Source organism: Plutella xylostella, chromosome 11 (assembly GCF_932276165.1).
Source record: "Plutella xylostella chromosome 11, ilPluXylo3.1, whole genome shotgun sequence".
NCBI lineage: Eukaryota > Metazoa > Arthropoda > Insecta > Lepidoptera > Plutellidae > Plutella > Plutella xylostella.
Genome location: NC_063991.1, coordinates 434,139 through 454,424, shown reverse-complemented (window position 1 = coordinate 454,424; position 20,286 = coordinate 434,139). Strand labels below are relative to the sequence as shown.

The 20,286-nt window shown below is 36.8% G+C and overlaps 1 protein-coding gene across 2 annotated transcripts; it reads left to right on the top strand.

The window, feature by feature from the left end:
• The first annotated feature begins 519 nt into the window (after window positions 1–519).
• Window positions 520–19,740, top strand: LOC105380692 (zinc finger protein 28). 2 transcript variants are annotated; one of them, XM_038116382.2, is made up of 12 exons: window positions 523–940; window positions 1,531–1,644; window positions 2,091–2,576; window positions 13,523–13,744; window positions 14,559–14,644; window positions 15,114–15,227; window positions 16,513–16,623; window positions 17,614–17,719; window positions 18,050–18,150; window positions 18,425–18,536; window positions 18,772–18,870; window positions 19,550–19,740. In XM_038116382.2, the coding sequence occupies exons 1-12, from the start codon at window positions 803–805 to the stop codon at window positions 19,712–19,714; spliced, it is 1,854 nt and encodes a 617-aa protein (XP_037972310.2). In that variant the 5' UTR covers window positions 523–802; the 3' UTR covers window positions 19,715–19,740. The 2 variants fall into 2 exon arrangements, with proteins under 2 accessions (XP_048480105.1, XP_037972310.2); XM_048624148.1 differs by lacking the exon at window positions 16,513–16,623 and having other exon boundaries at window positions 520–940.
• The last annotated feature ends 546 nt before the right edge of the window (window positions 19,741–20,286 follow it).

The following is a 20,286-nucleotide window of genomic DNA, read 5'->3' as shown; positions in this document are numbered from 1 at the left end:
AATGTGAAAGTAACTGTGTCTATCTGTCTGTATGTCTGTTTGATACTCTTTCACGCCAAAAGTACTAAATGGATTTGAATGAAATTTGGTATACATATGGATTCAGGGTCTAGAACCCTGAGAAAGAACATAGGCTACTTTTTATCCCGGAATTCCCACGGGAAAACTTTTTAAGCCGAAGCGAAGCTCGCGGGAACAGTAATATAAATAATTTCATACTCACAGAAACCCCATTACAGATGCTTCTAAGATCGGGCAGAGTGTGAACCGGCTGAAGACATCTGTCGCTACTCAAGCACGAAGAGCAATACAGCATTGTATCGGCAAACAACTAAGAAGACTCAAATTTCTTTATTATTTACTAAGCAGGGGATTAAACCATGAAAGTGAAAGAAAGAACAAACAACAACAAGTAACAAGGAAGTAAACCATGAACTTTAACTTCTATTCTTGTCTTGTATGGCACTTGACCACTGCACCACTTGTACTGTGCGTCAACTTGTAAACATTCACTGACATTCACTTTTTCTCTGACAGTTTCACATATGATGGGTGTGAGAAGTTAAGGCGCCGACACATTAGCGGATGCGGCTTACGGTCACGATCGATAGTGTGCACGGTCTTTTGGGACGCGCTTGTAGACCTCTAATGTGTCGGCGCCTTTTTATTGAGTACATTGATTGTCAGTGTCATTTTGCAGTCAGTATTCTGTGGTCCATTCACAATCAGTTCAACGAGCGAGAACGAGAGTGAAACAAAACAATAATTTTGCTACATTGCGTGCTATTCAAAATTAGTGATAATGTCTAAAACATCCTCTAAAAAGGCAACAGCACCCTGTATAACCCTAGACTTATGCTATACATGTCTGAGCACCGATCGTCGTCTACATCCAATAGTAAATCTACCTGAACTAAGGCATCTTTGCAAAGGAGTTTCAGTAAGTTTAACATGCACACATAAGGAAAAAATTCAAAATGGCGGATCCACTCAGCGTATGACGCCTAATGACGCCTGCAAGTAAAGATGTCACCCTATTATTTTATAAGACCTGTTAGTCAATAAGTGGCTTCTTCATTGGAATCAGCATGTGGAGTGAAATGTGGCAGTTTTGAGAAAAAAATACTTTCAAATTTAAGTTATAATTTTTTCTCAATCGGTGGTGTGACCTGCTGCCTTTCGTTTCACCTTAGGCTGCGTACAGACCAGCCCAACGAACGCCCAATGAACGCTGAACAATGGATATTTATCACACATATACAGGGGCAGATTGCAGCAATGATAGTCAATGAAACCCGTTTGTTGGTGTTCATTTGTCTGTATGCAGCTTTAGGACAGCTAGAAAATGCATGGAATCCAATATATTTAGTTTGAAATCATCAATAGACATCTAAAATAATGATGAATGTGAATGACCCACAATCTTTTTGGGCTACAAAATATATCAAATGGTTAAGTACTTAATTAACACCAGGTATACCTATAGCTTTTGAGGACTGTAAGTATAAGTTAAGTATATATTTTTTTCAGTTTTCCGAAGAACACAGAATATGCTATGAGTGCAAGGCAATGTTGAACCGAATTCTAAGATTCAAACAGAGAGCTATTAATGCTATGTCTATGCTATCATCTTTGGGGAAAAATGTAAGTATTGTGAGACATTGTAAACAACTATGTAAGTATTTCTAAGTAATTCCGTGTGGTTAATGTATAATATGATGAAGGAAAACATCATGAAGAAACCTGCACGTCTAGATTCTAGATATGTACCCTAAGTGCATTATTGTACTTGTTTAAAAACACAGCTTGTGACCTAAAACTGAGTGTAAATGTACAGCAACACTGATTGGGAATATTCGGACTGTGGTCACCACAGCCTGTCTGGCTAGATGTCCGGCTAGATAGATGGTGTGACGACTTGCAAAAGGTGGCTGGTAATGATTGGATGGGGAAACATAAAGATCGCATCCAGTGGTGTGCTTTTGGAGAGGCCTACGTCCAGCAGTGGACTTCTATAGACTGATGATGATGATTATTATTATTATTTAGGGGACACCCTGTATATCATAGGTTATTTTTATCAATTGCAGATTTCCAAATACAGCGGCCAGCTAAAAAGCTTGTCATCGCTGACTCGCTCTAACGCATGTAACACATTTGATAGAGAATTTATTTTATATGGCGACGATCACATACTACAACCACTGAAATTCATAGAAGAAGAAGTAAATGTGCATAGTTCACCAACCCGCACTAGGCCTAAAACCCATCCTTTGTTGGAAGGTGAGCCGTGCCCCAGCAGTACAGTGATAGGTTCTGATGATATACATAAAGGGAAAAGAACAGAGGATTTAGATTGTGAGGATGGTGAGGAAACAGACTCTTGTTGTGAAGAACGAGAGATGGATGTTATTCATATAGACTCGCAGTTGGAAAAACCACAGTCTGACGTTATTCAAATAGATTCACAATGTGAAGACCTTGACACTGACTGTGTTATTAAAGTCGAGATAGAGGAACAAGAGGAATTAAGTGAACCACACATTGAAGATAATAGTCATCATTTCGAAGTTGAGGTAAGTAATATAAATTTTTGTACAGCACATGCTGAGTCCGAGCCATTTTACTCACTCAATACACACCACAATTATTGTTATTCCTCATGTCACTGTACCTATTATAATTGATGTTGTTTTGTATTTGTGATGTGTATTTTTTTAGTAAATAAACGTCTTGTCTATGTCTATTGTCTATGCCTAATCGCATTGAAGAAAAAAATATTTCTTGAACCTATGGCGCGTTGCATAAGAATCTTAAATCTAGATTTAGTGTCAAATCTCGACTTAAGAAACGTCAGTTCATACAAATAAACAGTGCTCCAAAATTGATAATGCGCATAGAAATCTTTGACAGATCGGTTGTTTTCGATTATGTGACATATGATATTGACTCCTATTTCTTTCGAACAAGGTGCAAAATGCAAGTGTTTTTTTAAGGTTCTTACGATTTAATAATAATAATAATAATAATAATTTATTTATTTCCAAAAATATACATATCTTAAAACTTACCTTATTAGCTAATATTTTATGAACAACATGTGTACAACAATGGCAAGTAAGTAGCATCTGCTGCTAAACTAGGTGTTAACCTGTGTTTCAGCTCACAGCGCCCCAACCCGTTACATTAAATTACTTATATTTTAGTTTGCTAATTATTACAAGGAAAAGGTAGGTAATTAAGAGGTAAATATTTTTTACAGTTCATGCAAAGTAATTTTGAGTAGTCTATGAAACTATGAAAGAGAATTAATTAAAAAGTGGTGATTTTAAGTTGAGTATCTAACTAATTACTTATAAATACGTAGGTATACTATAACTATTATATATAATATTAGTAATAATGATAAAGTATAATATATATTTGTATGTGTATAATGTATAGGTACATATATACAGTATATACATATATAGAAATAAATATTATATATATATACATATATATAAATAATAAATAAGATAAGTACTCTCTTGACAGTACCAAAGCGATTCATAATAGCTACTGCATTACAGCGAGGAGGTCCTCGGTGTCAACGTAATTAAGGGTCAGTAACCATTTTGTAACTTCTCTTTTGCAAAGCCCTCCATTCAGACAGTATATGAATTTAGTTTTATTGATTCTATTGTAGATAAATGGTCCAAGAAAGCAGAAGAATTTACGTATAAATACTGTGTTGAAGCGTCTACTCTTGCAGATTGTATGCTTTCTGCGCCTTTTTAGGATGGAAGGATTAAATATCAGCTCGCTGTGTTGTCTCTTTATGATGCTTAGCAAGAAGAGTTGTCGGACGGTGAGTACTTCACAGTATTCATATAGTAAAGTAGTAGGGTAGCGGAAAGGCCGGAAGGTGCAGACCTTCAGGATAGCACGTTGGGCAACTTCAACGCTTTTCAAGTTAGTCTTGTGAGCTCCACCCCAAGACGAAATGCAGTAATTAAGTAAAGACTGGCATAGTGCAAAGTATATTTGTTTTAATTTGGATGAGTCAAGAATATGTCTTAATGATTTAAATATGAATATTAATTTTCTTATTCTAGTGGTTAGGAGATCAATGTGAGGTTTGAAGCTTAGATTGTTATCAATTAAGACTCCTAGATATTTTATGCATCTGACACGTTCTAGATATGGACAGTTACAGTTTCTTGTGCCGGGAGGACATGTATGAGAAAAAATTGTGAAGTCATTTGATGGTTGGCCAGAGCTACGAATGGAGAAAGTCATGTACTTGGTTTTTTCAACGTTTAACGACAGTAAGTTACGTCTGAGCCAGCTCCCAACAGCGTTAAAACCCCTCTGTGCTTCAGTGAAAGCCTCCTCCCAGGAGTCAGCAGAGAAGAGCAGGGCAGTATCATCAGCATAAGATATTAGTTTCATATTCATAGATAATAGGTTATTTATGTAAATCAGGAATAGCGTTGGTCCCAGAATACTGCCCTGTGGGACTCCATAAAGTATGGGAAGTAATGCACTAGTATGCTCTCCTATAGAGACACATTGATGCCTTTCAGATAGGTAGTCTTTAAAAAGTTCCAGCTGGGCACCTCTTATGCCAATCTTCTCTAATTTGTTCATAAGGAGTGGGACGGAGACCGTGTCAAAGGCCTTAGCAAGGTCTATAAATATAGAAATGCATTTTTTACTGTTATCTAATTTATTAGCAACAAATTCCGTAAGGGACAAAACAGCATCATCAGTGGATTTATTTTGTCGGAAGCCGAACTGATTTTTTGATAGTACATTGTTTTTCTCAAGGTAGTTGACTAATCTTTTATTAATTATTTTTTCTAGTATTTTTGATAGGGACGGTAATATTGAAATTGGTCTGTAATTGTTGACACGATCTCTGTCCCCGCCCTTGTGAATAGGAAGTACTTTGGATACTTTGAGATCTCTTGGGAAAATTCCTAACTGTAAGCATTGATTAAAAATGAAAGTGATCGGAGGTACAAGAAAATCTTTGAAGTCTTTTAGAATTTTATTGGATATTTGGTCAACTCCCATAGCACAGGTAGTCCTTAATCCCATTATTATTTGCTCTACTTCCCTTTCATCTGTGTCCCCTAGAAAAAAAGAGTTATTATTGGAACTTTTGTCATTTATAGTTTCGTTTTCTCCATCATTTGTTTGGGGGATCCGTTCCGCAAGAGATTCACCTACTTTAACGTAGTATTCATTTACCTTATTAACAGCAACCTGAGGAGTAATTTCAGCTGAAAGTAGCTCCTTGGGATAGTTTTTAGTTTTTGAGGTGTTAGTAATATCCTTTATAGCCTTCCAAAGTCTTTTAGAATCGTTTCCTGCATTTGAAATATTGTCTCTGTCATATTGTCTTTTTAATTTTTTAAGTAGTCCATTGCAAAAGTTCCTGTATCGCTTATACGTTATTTTCAATGTTTCATCATTAGGGTTTCGATTAGATTTTTTGTGTAATTTATCTCTGTGGCGCATACAACGTAATAATCCCTGTGTGATCCACGGTTTCATAATTTTTTTACGTCTAGGTATAATTTTAGTTTCTGTATTTTTATTAATGGCTGTGGTAATAGCTTTTATTAAATAAGTTATTGACTGATTTGGATCAGTTTGTTGATAGATCGGTTTAGTGTCAATATTCAAAATATCTTTTTCTAAGCTCTCATTATTTACTTTAGTTTGATAAAAGGTCTCGGTGTTACTTATTTTATGATTTAGGCAAAAAAGTACGCATTTGTGGTCAGTCAAGGTAGATTGTGGTACAATAGTAGTAGAGGGCTTTTTAGTTTTAACCAGAACATGGTCTAGACAGGTGCCACTGAGGTCACGCGTAATAAAAGTATGTGCTGGAAGTAGTCCATGAAACGATGTGAGGGTAAGATAATTCTCTGAGGAGGTATCGATCTTCCCGGGATTGATCGGAATATTGATATCCCCAGTAACGATAATATTTTTTGCATACGATAGCTTATTTAGTAAGTCATCAAGTGACGCAAGAAAGCGATCAGTGTTTTTATATGACGGGGAGCGATAAATACAGACGATTGTCGTTTCAGTGCCAATATTTATTACAAGGCAGTTACCGTCATGAAAAAGTGGTTCCTCTACAGTATACGCTACATTTTTCCTGACGAACACCACTACACCGTCATTCTGGAATTGATGAGAATTGGTTGCAGATGAGTTATAGCCTAACAGTGGCGGGATTACTGGAGCACAGGGTAGCCAGCACTCAGTAAGAACTATCACATCAGCGTCAAATTTCAGCCTAGCCAAGAGTACCTCAAGTCCTGACATATTAGCGTTTATACTTCGTATATTTTGCGTGAGTAAGGAAAGACAATCCAAGGAAGGCGGAACATTTTCGTTACAGGAGTCGACATCACAAGTCAGCGCCCTTGAAATCGAAATACTATCAACTCCATCAATAATATAAATCATGTGTGAGGGATTCATTTTTGTAATTGATGAGTAAACGCGGCCAGTAAGTTATATTTATAAGAAGTTGGATTGCTTCTAACATTATGGTGGCTGTTAAGTTCAAGCAGTGATAAAGTTACGACAGGTACAATTGCTACAGAATTGATAATGCAGTGTATGATATTTGTATATGTGAGTGAAGCGTATAAATGGGAGTAGTGAGAGTAATTTACTTTATATGGGTTGTATACAATATAATATAATACGATGATAGACGGAGTATATAGATACAATACAGTTAAATAAAATAGCAATATAATATTAATTAATACTGTTAGTCATTCTTTACGCAGGCCTTCAAGATCGGTTTCGTTAGTGACCCGAATTTGCGGGCTGTTTTCGTCTCGTCTCAGGTACACAACGCCGTGAGATGTCCAGCAGAAGGCAAAGTTGTAGTTTCTCTGTAGATCTCTCGCCAGATAGAACAATCTCTGCGCTTTGTAGGTAAGAGTTTCAGACAAGAAGACTGGTTTCACCGGAGTTTTTATTTGAAAATGGCTAGTATTCAATTTATCTCCTTTACTCTTGTTTTTATTGAAGTCCTTGGACGCTTTGAGGATTTTCTCCTTTTTCAGGACAGATGAGAACTCAGTGATAATTGGGTTAGTAGAGTCTTTGGATTTAATCCTATAAATATCCCTTATATCATGATCATGGATGTCGACATTCAGGGTTTTCCCTAGACTCTTTACTATAGCGCAGAGCTCATTTTTGGTTTCTCCAGATGTTTTCGGAATGTTTCTGATCTCTATGCCCGAGGCTCGTGCTTTACGCTCCATAGTCTCGATTCTGTCTTCCAGTTGAGATATGATGACTTTATCAGTTTTTCTTTCCGATTCGAGACGAGTAATCCGCGACAAAAATTCGTCATATTTATGATTCATGAGTTCGATACTTTTGACTAATTCGGAATTTTCTTCACTCAAGTTGTTTATACAAGATTGCAAGTCATGGAAACGTTGATTCTGCTCTTTAGAGAGTTTACTAAACATGTCTTTCATCATAATTGCTATGTCGTTCGCTTCCTCTCCCTCAAACTTTCTTTTTTTACGCTCCGCCATCTTAGTAAGAGATGGCAAATCAGGCGCAGATTCACAGTGGTGAAGTGAGTTATCGCCTGTGGCAGTGGAAAGGGTGGGCGGTGAACGAAGGGTGGACATATTATTCTAGCTGAGTAGCAATAATCAAGGAGCAGGCAGCGTTTGAAGATGTGCTACTTTGCTATTCACCTCTCTTCAGGCACTTAGGAGCCGGTTGTAACCGTGCGGTAGTGAGAAAAAATGTAATCACCTTAGCAATATTATTTTTGATTTATTTACACTTAAATCACGCACAGTAATAGTTTCTAAGCACTTGTTCAGATAGAACTTTGATTATTGAATGTATTAGTTCAGTTCAGTAGTGTAATCACGGAAGTTAAACCACTTTTCAAAATTAAATATTGGGAGCAAAACAAAACACGTCTACTCAGTTGACCGCTCGGCGGGGGGGGGAATGATTCGGGTATGAAGATCTGCATGTGCATTATTAATTTTGGACAAGTGTACGTCCTGAATCTAGATTTTACATTCTTGTGCAAGTTGCCCTAGTGTTGTAGGAAATGAAAGGACTTTTTAGTGGATTGTAGCCTATTTTTTCTGGTATATTTTTCCCATTTAGCCATTCATGTGGGGAAATGGGGAAAATATGCCATTATGTAGTTCATGCACGCTCTCCCTAACCACATTAGCAATGAACTATTTGGCGGTCGAATGGCGTAGTGGTTAGTGGCCCTGACTGCTATGCCGAAGGTCCCGGGTTCGATTCCCGGCTGGGACAGACATTTGTTTAAAGACAGATATTTGTACTCTGGTCTTGGGTGTTGATATTTATATTTAGTATGTATCTATCTATGTGCTTGTGTAGATATTTATATTAGCTGTCCGACAGCCATAACACAGGTTCTGCCTTGTGGTCGGATGGCCGTGTGTGAGGTGTCCCCACATATTTATTATTATGTGTTCTTTCGAAACACACAGCGTTGAGTGAAGAAGCAATTATTTGATTTCTTAGTATAAATAGGAAAAAATGGGTTTTTACATACCAATCTGCTGTATTTTCCTCTCTTTCACTTTAGCCAGTGGACAGTGCAGTCTAGAATCTGGATTCTACTCTGTGACGCGCTGTCAAATTTCTGACATAGCTTTTTGATTTCTTGAATCAAACGCGTTTATATATTTTTGAAAATGGATTTTTTACTAATAATCCATGATAATATTCGTGTTTGTGGAATAAAACAATCAATAAAAGTGTTAATTCACTTAATGTATAAAAAACTCTGTATGAGACATCGTACTTTTCGTCAATGTACAAAAAAATAATTTCGCGCCGCTACCGACGCTCCGCCCGCGGGCCGGTATTAATATTTTTTTCAGAAAACCGAGAAGATCACAAGATTACATGAAGATATTATGATAAATCTCGGTGATAGTGTGAAATATGCTCTCCAGCAATTGGATTCATACCTACCTTCGAAGTCTGAACTGAGTAAGTCAGAAAACTATTTCACGCATGAATCATTTTTGGTACAAAAACATTGCAATTTACAAATGATATTTTATCTTTGTGCTTATACCTTTAAACCAGAAACCAGCTCTGTTCAATGGTGTTTCTTTATTCAAATAGTATTTACGTTGTTACATACTGTATTTACATAGTTTAACTCCATTTGGTAAAGCTAAAAATTCTCATAAGAGAATGCTTACTTATATGAGAACATTTAATTTTGTTCCTATTCATTTAATGCCATGTTATCTAGCATTAGGAAGCCTCTCAGATGGGCTACAGATGCTTGTTAGACCTTTGGTTGTTGGGTTTATAACCTTTACACTGCTTACTTTGAATTTAAATGTTTCAACTCTAAACATGGTATTGATTCTTGGTTTCACAAGTTTGAAAATATTTTCACATCTGGTATTAATTAGTTAACATGTACCTACCTATCTACATAATATACCAACCTTTTGATTGCTGCATGCATAGATGTGTTGTCGCAAAATATTTGTAATTTGTTGATTACATTATTTATTTACCAAGTGTTTATGAAGGGTGACTCAATGAAAATAAGTCACTATTTATGCCCTTATGTGGGTCACCTCTGACTACCCCTTCGGGGATTTGCAGTCATGTGTATATTATACAGAGAACTTTACACTTATATTAGCAGTTTCACGATTGAGACTGTCATCTTAAAATAAATTAATTATGACATGCAGTGCTGTGGTTGACAATATTGACTTGCAACCAATGGCTTAAGCCAGTAGCATAGTTTGACCTAGCGGATGGGTTGTTGAGATTATAATTTATAAAATCTCTTGGCTAATATTTATCCCTATATTTACAACTTTTGTTGTCTTATAGGTTTTTTACCATAATACCTTCTTACAACTTATATGTATACATGTTGTTTTATGCTCACATAGCATTTAAAACTGGCTCGGGGCCCCTATTTACCATATTGACTTAGTTATTAACCATAATAACTTCTTACAACATGTATGTGTACATATAAATATGTTGTTTTTTGCTCACCCACAGGATTTAAACTGGCTCGTGGCCTTTTTATTCCTATTTACCTATTACCTAGGTATACATATTATGTCCTTTTACATGCGGGTGTAATGGACAGAGCAACAAAATACATTGCCAGTCTAAATGCTGATAGGCACTGGCTATGATGAACTCATGGATCATCTCATAATGTATTTTAACTTTGCATAATTTCATTAAACTTTCGGAAAGTTAAATGTAGCAGTTACTAACTGCAATATTATTGATGACACACACATTGGTGGTGTCGGACCCATCTTCAAGTACCTAATTATTGGGGATTTTATGCAAAGTTTATGAAGGTTTGAACTTATAAGTTCATTGTAATACATTGACCAGTCGAAATGCTGTTTATGGCACTGGTGAAGTAAAATGTATTATATTATATTTGCATAATTGCTGGAACCTTCCTCGCGGAGAGGTAAAATCTTATATGGTATCTGCAATTATTCGCACACATTGTTCATGGGATACCTATATATGCGAAGTTTATGATGGTTCACAACCGCTTTATATAGCATTTAACCAGTCGAAAAGCCATGGGCTCTGGTAAACTAAAATGCATTGCCACCAAGTTTTTGCAATTATATATGCAAATATTATGATGTTTAACAACCATTTGTATAGCTTTTAACCAGTCGAAAAGCCATGGGCTCTGGTGAACTTAACTGTACTTATTTTATTATTACATAAAGATAATTAACTATTTACTTGCTATCTGTAATATATTTTCATGATTATAACTTTTTCAAAGTTGTTCATGTCATACCCTTGACTTTGTAGCTATTTGGGGTTTTTAAGCAAGAATTTATGGGAGTTTCAATACTTAATACTCAATCATTTATTGCATCCATAAGTCTTACAGTTTAAAACTGATAATAGGCATAATCCACTCATAAAAAGGTGAATTGCCAATTTTTTCTCCTGTTTACCAAAGCAGCTGCCCGCCAGAACAAAGCACAGCCCAAACAGGTTGGGAGATCCTCCCTTTCCAGTAGAGATAGCATGGGACCACCATCACATCCCTATTTATTTTTACAAATAACTCCACTTAACGGTTTCTGGCTAAACCCATAATGACAAGATTGTTGCCGCGGAGGCCATGTGCTATTGGGACATTTGATTAGTGATATGCAGTGGCCAAACATAATGAAAGCTGATGAAGCAGCTTTCTAGGCCCAAGCCCTTCCTTCATTGGAAGGAGACCCGTTCCCCAGCAGTAGGGACGTGATGGGTTGATGTTGAAGCGTCTGCGCCTTGGCAGCTAGAGTTACACATTTTCAATCTAATATATTGTGTTGTAACTTGCTTACTTTTTCAGGGATCTTTTCTTGAAAGACATAACCTCAGATCTCATATCTTCTATCTTAAAGGTGAGCTCTTGTATTGTGCCTATACTTAATATTGCATACATTACATATTTTTTCTGAATTTAATTTGGTCTTAATAGCTAACACAGGCTTGCCATAAAGAAGAGCTCAGTGATTACAACAGTAAAGTTGACTTCAGAATGAATGTTTATTCAGTAGACATTGGCATTAATATCACCTATACAAGGTGTATGCCTCAGCACATATATTACCACTATGTTGGCTGATATTGTTTGAGCCCGGATTTGAGTACTCCTCATCTAGTGTACCCACATGGCAGGTGGTTGTCAAATGATTTTGCCCAGGTAGCTTTCTATTACCCACATTGCACAAGTTTGTAGTCTCTGGAGAGTACAAACATGAGATAGCTACAAGTCTAAGTGCCTATTATTGTCCTGGACTTTTGTTCACCAAGTTGTGTTAACATTTGGCCTTTATGAGCCTTTCTAAGGATCTATCTGGTAAGGTGCCTATATTATATTGATTTTTATAATGTATACCATATACCTACATCATGTGGAGCCTATGACTGATGGCTGTGACAATACCTATCCAATTATCCATATTAGTTGGGCTATTGAATAGTCCCTATAAAGTGTTTACTTGCATTTATGGTGGATTATATTGCAGTAGTAAATTGTTTATCAAGTATAGATAGAGATGATGTGCGGTTCTGAAACTTTATATATTTCAACCTGAGAGAAGGGTGTAAGCCTAATAGCTGTACAAAATCTGTTTCTATTCTAACTGGCCCTTTACTTAAGTAGGTTGCTACCTACATGCAGGCTTGACTTTTTAATAACTGTTGGTCCTGTAAAATCTTGGTAAAATTAGTCATGTTTGATTGAAATTGGTAATCTATAAATTTTTCCGTGTACCTAGAGACTAGTCATCACCCATGTATATCTCAAAAGGAAAATTATGATAGTGTACACATAGACAGCTGTCATGTAATCCTATTTCAGTAGGCTATTCAACTACCAAGCAAGGGTGGTGCAGTGACATAAGTCTAATATAATCCATATTTCTGTGCTTTATAAAGTTCAATTTTACTTCAACTAAAAAGGAATACTACCTAATAATATGTATGACTACCTAATAGGTACAAATTACCTATGGTTATGTATTACCTAGAGGGCCTATGTAATACAAATTGATAGGTACTTATATAAAGACAATGATGTAAAATTTTATATTTTCTATTGTCTGTTTCTATGCTATTAGGTATTCCTCACACCTGGATTGGTCCTTTACTAGTTCTAACTTTAATTTGATAAGAAATTGGCTTATTTATGTTATACTTACTTACTTAAATTAATAATGGTATGATTTATGATCCCATTAGCAACATACTTACAGATCATAAGTGTAGGTAAGTATGTGACATGTTGTGTATCACACTAGGTATGTAGTGGATACACACCTATTGATCATTAACTAGAGTACCTATGTACTTATAAATTTTGTTTTTAATTAATTTTCTTTCTTTTAGGTGCAAGTACCTTTATGATGAAGGTGCATTTTAAGTATGTTTCCTTTACAACTATGATGTTGTCTAACAGGAATCTTTATTATATTTTAGGTATATTTTACCTAAAAAGGAGATCACATAGCGTTTAGATTTTCTAATCTCTTTCACCAGCAGATAACAAACAAGTCTTCACTCAACGCTGTGTGTTTCGAAAGAACACATAATAGACCTGTTTTGCATTACAACAAAACAGATATTATGTGTATGAAGAAACACACAGCGTTGCAGCAACGGCTTGCAGGTGAGTTTTGAAGACTACTATGTCAGAAATTTGACAGCGCGTCACAGAGTAGAATCCAGATTCTAGACTGCACTGTCCACTGGCTAAAGTGAAAGAGAGGAAAATACAGCAGATTGGTATGTAAAAACCCATTTTTTCCTATTTATACTAAGAAATCAAATAATTGCTTCTTCACTCAACGCTGTGTGTTTCTTCATACACATAATATCTGTTTTGTTGTAATGCAAAACAGGTCTATTATTACTAAGGGTTAAAACTGTTGAAACCTTACATTTCCAGATGCCTGTGTCATTCCTATGTCAAGTGGTGCAACCGTCAAACCCGGCTAAAGATAAGAAAAAGTACAGAGAAACAACATTAACTGAAACAGAACTACTCCAGTTCAGGGAAGAGAAGAGGAACGAGGAGACATACAGAGGCAGCACATACAAGTGTGAAACGTGCATACTTACATTTTACAAGGAGAGCCTTTTGGAGAAGCATAATGCTTTGCACAAGGAGGTTGGTTGGCTGCATGAGACTTTTTTTTTTTAAATAAAAATATTTTAAAAAAAAACTACAAAATTATGCACCTCGAAACTGCAAGGCATTTCTTTATTTATTTTTTATTTATCTATAGACACTTTATCTTTATTGTATACACAAAACATATACAGACAAAAACATGAAGACAGAAAAAGTAAGAAGTACACAAAGGCATTTACTCAAAAAAATAATACAAACATAGACCGTACAGTAAAACTATAAAGTCCTGAAAACGGAAGTGGACTCTAACTACTTATTAGAGACTAAAATATTTATTCAAGGTTATAATATAAATTAACATTTAACTAATGAAGCCTAACCTAATTGTAAATAAAATTATGAAAACTGAACTAAAAGATAAAATTAAAAATTCAAAGTATTCGCCTCAAACTTAGTCTAACTAGTCAAAGATGCCGCCTCGTATCGTTCCTGGCTCGAAAGTGCCCAACAAGCCAGCCGCATTACCGCGCTGTATCGCCAACGAAATGCGCTGAACCAGGAACGACCCAGAGCGAGCATCATGACCTTTTTCCTTATTAGAGACCGTATTTTATCGATGTATTATATTTATTTAAGGACAAATCCGTTAAAAAGCCATACCCAAACGGTATTTTATTTTTAAAATGTATGTGAATGTAAGTAAATAACTGATAATTATAAAAAGTCTTAGAAAAATCGCACTCTTTATTGTCGACTTTATAGTTGGACTGTAGGTCCGGTTCCTAGAATCTACAAGCAAACCGACACCTTATCCGGTACAACACTACGATTCTTTTATCATTCGTTTCAGGACAAAGGCCCGCATCAGTGTAATATCTGCGAAGAAAGATTTTCATACCAGACTTCACTTGTCAGTCATCACGAGAAACATTACACGTGAGTTTGATCTACAGTCGTCAAAATATAAGGGGCCCGTTTAAAAATGTATGGGATGACAGCTGGTGTCAAACCTAAATCATCAAAAATCTAAACAATAAGTAACTTTTGGTGTTTTAAAAGTTCTTTTTTCTTTCGGCCGTTAAATAATAAGCCAGATTATATAAAATCAAGAGTAAATAGCAAATTTGTGTAGCTGACCAAACGGGCCTATTATATTTCGACGACTGTAATGAATCCCACTAATATTATAAAGAGGAAAGTTTATGTGTGTGTCTATGTTTGTTACTTCTTCACAACAAAACGGCTGAACCGATTTTAATAAAAATTTATATGGAGTTAGCTGATACTCTGGATTAACATAAAGACTACTTTTTATCGCGGAATTCCCACGGGAAAACTTTTTAAGATGAAGCAAAGTTTGCGGGAACAGCTAGTCTACTATAATGCTCAATATTTATGTCGACAGATGTTACGAATGCTGCGATTGCGATTTCCGGCATCACACACTTAAAGAGATCAAAACACATGTGCTGAATATGCACACAGAACAACGGTGTAAAAGCTGCAATACTAAATTCAAGTGAGTACATATTTTGAAGCTATTATAATTTGTAAAGTATAGCATGAATGATTCAAATGACGTTTGATTCAGAGATGCTAAGTTCGTTTTCGCTTCAAAATCAACTACAGTGCGAGAAACTTATCTGTTCCGGTGACGGCGAACTAAATTGATCCATATAATATCATTACTTACTAATGAATTATGTGTGTAGAGCGGTGGTAGCTCAGTCGGGTAAGCGCCCACTTCTCACGCCAGAGATGCGGGTTCGAATCCCGGCACTGACATGTACCAATGAGTTCTTTTCTGAATTTAAGTACAATGTATACCATCGCTCTTACGGTGAAGGAAAACATCGTGATGAAACCTGCATATCTAGATTTAGCACATCTAGATATGTGAACCCACCAACCCGCAGTGGACCAGCGTGGTGGGAAATGGTCCAAGCTTAGGAAGGCAGTTTAGACCCTGGGGATATGCACAAAGGTTCCACTCGAGAGAGCCAGGTGCAGGTACTTACACCCCCATAGAGAATAGAATAGAATAGACGGCGAACTAAATTGATCCATATAATATCATTACTTACTAATGAATTATGTATTGATATAGATTAGATAGGTATATTAAAACCGCAAGAGCGAATTACCACTACTGGCAAACGTAAAATCTTATTGAATTAAGAAAAATTCGACATTTACGTGAACTCTCACCGGAACAGATAAGTTTGTATACTTTTTATTATTTGTTTTAAACTAATTTTTTTCTTTATGTAATCATCTATACCTACCTATTTTGTAAAATACTGTTTTTGTATGCAATAAAGTGTTTTAATAATAATAAGGTAAGAGAGGTACTTTTTATAGATGACTTCATACTCAACAGCACTGCATTTTTTTTAGCCGGCATCTAAAAAAAATACAGTGCCGAGTATGAAGTCTTCTATAATCTATGGTTGTTTGTCTATGGTTGAAAACCTCCCATTGTTGTGTATTCTATCAATACAGTTATATTGTATTATTTTTGCAACTTTTTATTTATTTATTTTTATTTTACTAGTTTTCCTGTACCACCTGTAGGTTGGCTGGCAGAAAATGCTTTTAGCACTAAGCCCCCCTTTGAATTCTATATTTTTGCAATAGAGATAATAAAATACTATTTTGTATTAAGTTATGTTTGTATTTTTTTGCACTTTCCCCTTTTCTTTTGTATAATTTCTCTCCTAGGTAGTCTGGAAGAAATTACTCATAGTAATAAGGCCGCCATTTGTACCGTCTATGTTGTGCATATTCTTATTATTATTTTGCAGCGGCTACCTCCGGTTGAAAGAGCACAGGGCGAACGATCGCAGGAGCAGACTCGAGTGTGAAATATGCAAGAAAATGTTAGCGAACAACGCCAGCTACAGCAAACACATGAAGTGAGCAGCCTTATTCTTATACAGGGTGCTCTCCCTTCTTGTACATTTCCGAAATTGATTATACAGGGTGTATTCTATATGACGTGCTTCTGAAAAAACCAAATGTAACAAAATAAAATAAAATATACAGTTGTAAACGAACTTTGCTTACACTCACGAGCAATGAATAAGTTCCAGTGACATACACCAAATTATTCCAAAACGGAAAGGACTAGCTTAATGACGCCGTTTGCAATTTTGAAGTACAACAGCGAATCAGTTTTTTTTTCTTAACCTCTAGTGTCCCACTGTTGGGCAAAGGTCTCTCCCTGAACATTCCATTTATCCCTTTCTTGGGCCTGCTCACACCATTCCGTGTTAAAATTGTCCAAGTCGTCCCGCCATCTCCTTCTTGGTCTGCCTCTGCGCCGGCGGCCGTTGTTGGGTATCCATTTGGTGGCATTTTTTGCCCACCTCTCCGGCTGCATACGGCAGACATGCCCCGCCCAGTCCCACTTCAGTTTAGCAGTCTTGGCACCCACGTCAGCTATTTGAGTTTTGGAGCGCGGGTCGGTGTTGCGAATGCGATCTGTTCGCTTTACTCCCAAAATACTGCGCTCCATATTATATTAGAATATTACCAACAAATAAAAATAATATTTAGATTAATTATAAATATTATGTTTTTAAAAATTAGGGTCAGTTGGTGTCGACATTTCGCTAGCGGGACTTTTTCATGTCTCATTAGTGTATTACTTTACAGTGCCACAAACTTATCTGTTCCGGTGACAGCTCACGTAAATGTGTAATATTTCTTCATTCTATAAGATTTTAAGTTTGCCAGTAGTAGTAATTCGCTCTTGTGGTTTTAATAAAACCATTTAACCTATTATATCAATATATAATTCATTAGTAAATAATGAGATATGGATCAATTTAGTTAACTCTCACCGGAACAAATAAGTTTGTCACACTATATTATTGTATGCATAATGTGTCAACTTATTGCAGAATTCACAAAGGTGACCTCCCCTCGGCCGAGTGCGATGTTTGTCAGAAAAGATTTCACAGCAAAAGCAATTTAAAGTTTCATATGAAGCGAATGCACAGCGACTCTGTAAGTTATATTATATTCTCTGTGGGGTGTAAGTACCTGCACCTGGCTCTAAACTGCCTTCCTAAGCTTGGACCATTTCCCACCACGCTGGTCCACTGCGGGTTGGTGGGTTCACATAATATCTAGATGTGCTAGATCTAGATATGCAGGTTTCCTCACGATGTTTTCCTTCACTATAAGAGCGATGGTATACATTGTACATAAATTCAAAGAACTCATTGATACATGTTAGCGCCGGGATTAGAACCCGCATCTCTGGCGTGAGAAGCGGGCGCTTACCCGACTGAGCTACCATCGCTCTTTTCAATGTTAATCTAATTATTCTTGCAGGGCAACGAGACGGTGTACTGTGAAACGTGTGATCACACGTTCAGGGACCGCCACGCGTACCGGCACCACCTTTCATACTCGTCAAAGCACGTGGACGCCAAGTATGTATTGTTTTTTAATTAAATTATTTTCAAATAGGGAGCAGTGGTGGCGTAATGGATTTAAGGCCTCGTCCTTTCAATCGAGAGGCCGCGGGTTCAAATCCTGGCCTGTACCTATGAATTCACCTATCTCGCAATACGCAGTAAGAGTAGCAAAACACTGGAGGAAGTTAGCTTAGTGCATTCACACGATCGAAGAAGACCTATGAATTCTTTCAATTGTGTTTTCAATTAAGGAGTTTAAGTACAATAATACCACGTGCTCCTACACCAGATACGAGTGTGCTGACTGCGGCAGGAGGACTGTAACAAAGTCAGAAATACGACTGCACATAGAGTCTATGCACGTGAAGCGACCGTTGTACGAGTGTGAAACCTGCCAACAGGTAAATACCTAAAAGTAACATAACTTTTGAACGGCTGAACCGATTTTCATGAAACATAGCTAAGAACACTCGTGGTAACATTGCCTGTTACCTTAAAATATCGGTTTAGCCGTTTGCTAGCTACGCTACCACAGACAGACACACACACACACACACACAGACACATTATACGTATAACACCTTTTTTTCCGTAGCGGTCAATTTTTTTTTTAACTGAAACATTATAACGTTACAGAGATTCATAACAAAGAGCTACATGCTCCGCCACGTGCTGTCGCGCCACCGCCGCGCGCCCGGCAGGCACGTGTGCCATGAGTGCGGGAGTAAATTCAAGGTAAAAACCTCTAAATATGTCCTTAAGGGCTGATTTTTCAATAGTCAGATACAAGTTATCTGAGGAATAATTCTGATGCTGTCGCATCTGATTGTTTGTATTAGACAGTGACAGCAACAATTTTATTCCTCAGATAACATTTATCTGACCGTTGAAAAATCAGCCCTAAGCCTAGTCAGAGGCCTTCAGGCAGCTTGAAAACATCTGACAGTCGGGTTGCCCACTTACCCGACAACTCTGTTAGAACTAGCTTGCTTGTGTTGGGGTCCACCAACCCGCACTAGGCCAGCGTGGTGGACTAAGGCCTAAAACCCTTCCTTCATTGATTTTTCTAGATATAAAAAAACATACAGATAAATTAAGAACATCGTCCTATTTTAAAGTAGGTGCCCCAGTAAGATATTAAAAAAGTAAAAAAATAAATACTTATACAGGGTGTTGTAAAAAGGGTATAAAGAAACCAGCATGTGCAGCATGTTATATCTAAGCCTGAAACTGAAATCAGAATTTCAAAATTCGTGAAAAAAATAATTCATTTTCCATACTAAAAACTCACGTGCCCAACTAAGTTTGTATGGAAAATGAATTTTCAGTTTCGGGCTTAGATATAAAATGCTGCACATGCTGGTTTCGGCTTAGTTTACCCTTTTTGCAACACTCTTTATTGTTACATTTGCAGAGGTTAACCAGCCTCCGAGATCACATGAACTCGCACTCGGGCCGGCGGCCGCACGAGTGCGCTATCTGCGGAGATACATTCGCGCACCGCGCGGCGCTGTACACACACAACAAACGGAGACACGCTGGGACGACGGCTGAGAAGAAGACTACTAGGAAAAGATAGGAAGGACACTTTAAGAACAACTTGAAAAAGATGAAAAATATACTTACTTAAAAAAAAATATCCTAACTACATAATATTATAAATGCGAAAGTAACTGTGTCTGTCTTTCTGTCTGTTACTCTTTCACGCCAAAAGTACTGAACGGATTTGAATGAAATTTAGTATACTTACAGATGGTCTAGACCCCTGGTACTCAACCTTTTTTTTTTCGCGGGCCTCAAAAACGTTTAAGTCATGGTTTCGCGGGCCACAAGCAATATTTTTAGGGTTCCGTAGCCAAAATGGCAAAAACGGAACCCTTATAGTTTCGTCATGTCCGTCTGTCCGTCTGTCACAGCCGATTTACTCGGAAACTATAAGTACTACAGTGATGAAATTTGATAGGAATATGTGCTGTATGAACCGCTACAAAAATATGACACTAAATAGTAAAAAAAAGAATTGGGGGTGGGGCCCCCCATACATGTAACTGAGGGATGAAATTTTTTTTTTCGATGTACATACCCGTGTGGGGTATCAATGGAAAGGTCTTTTAAAATGATATAAAGTTTTCTAAAAAACATTTTTCTTAA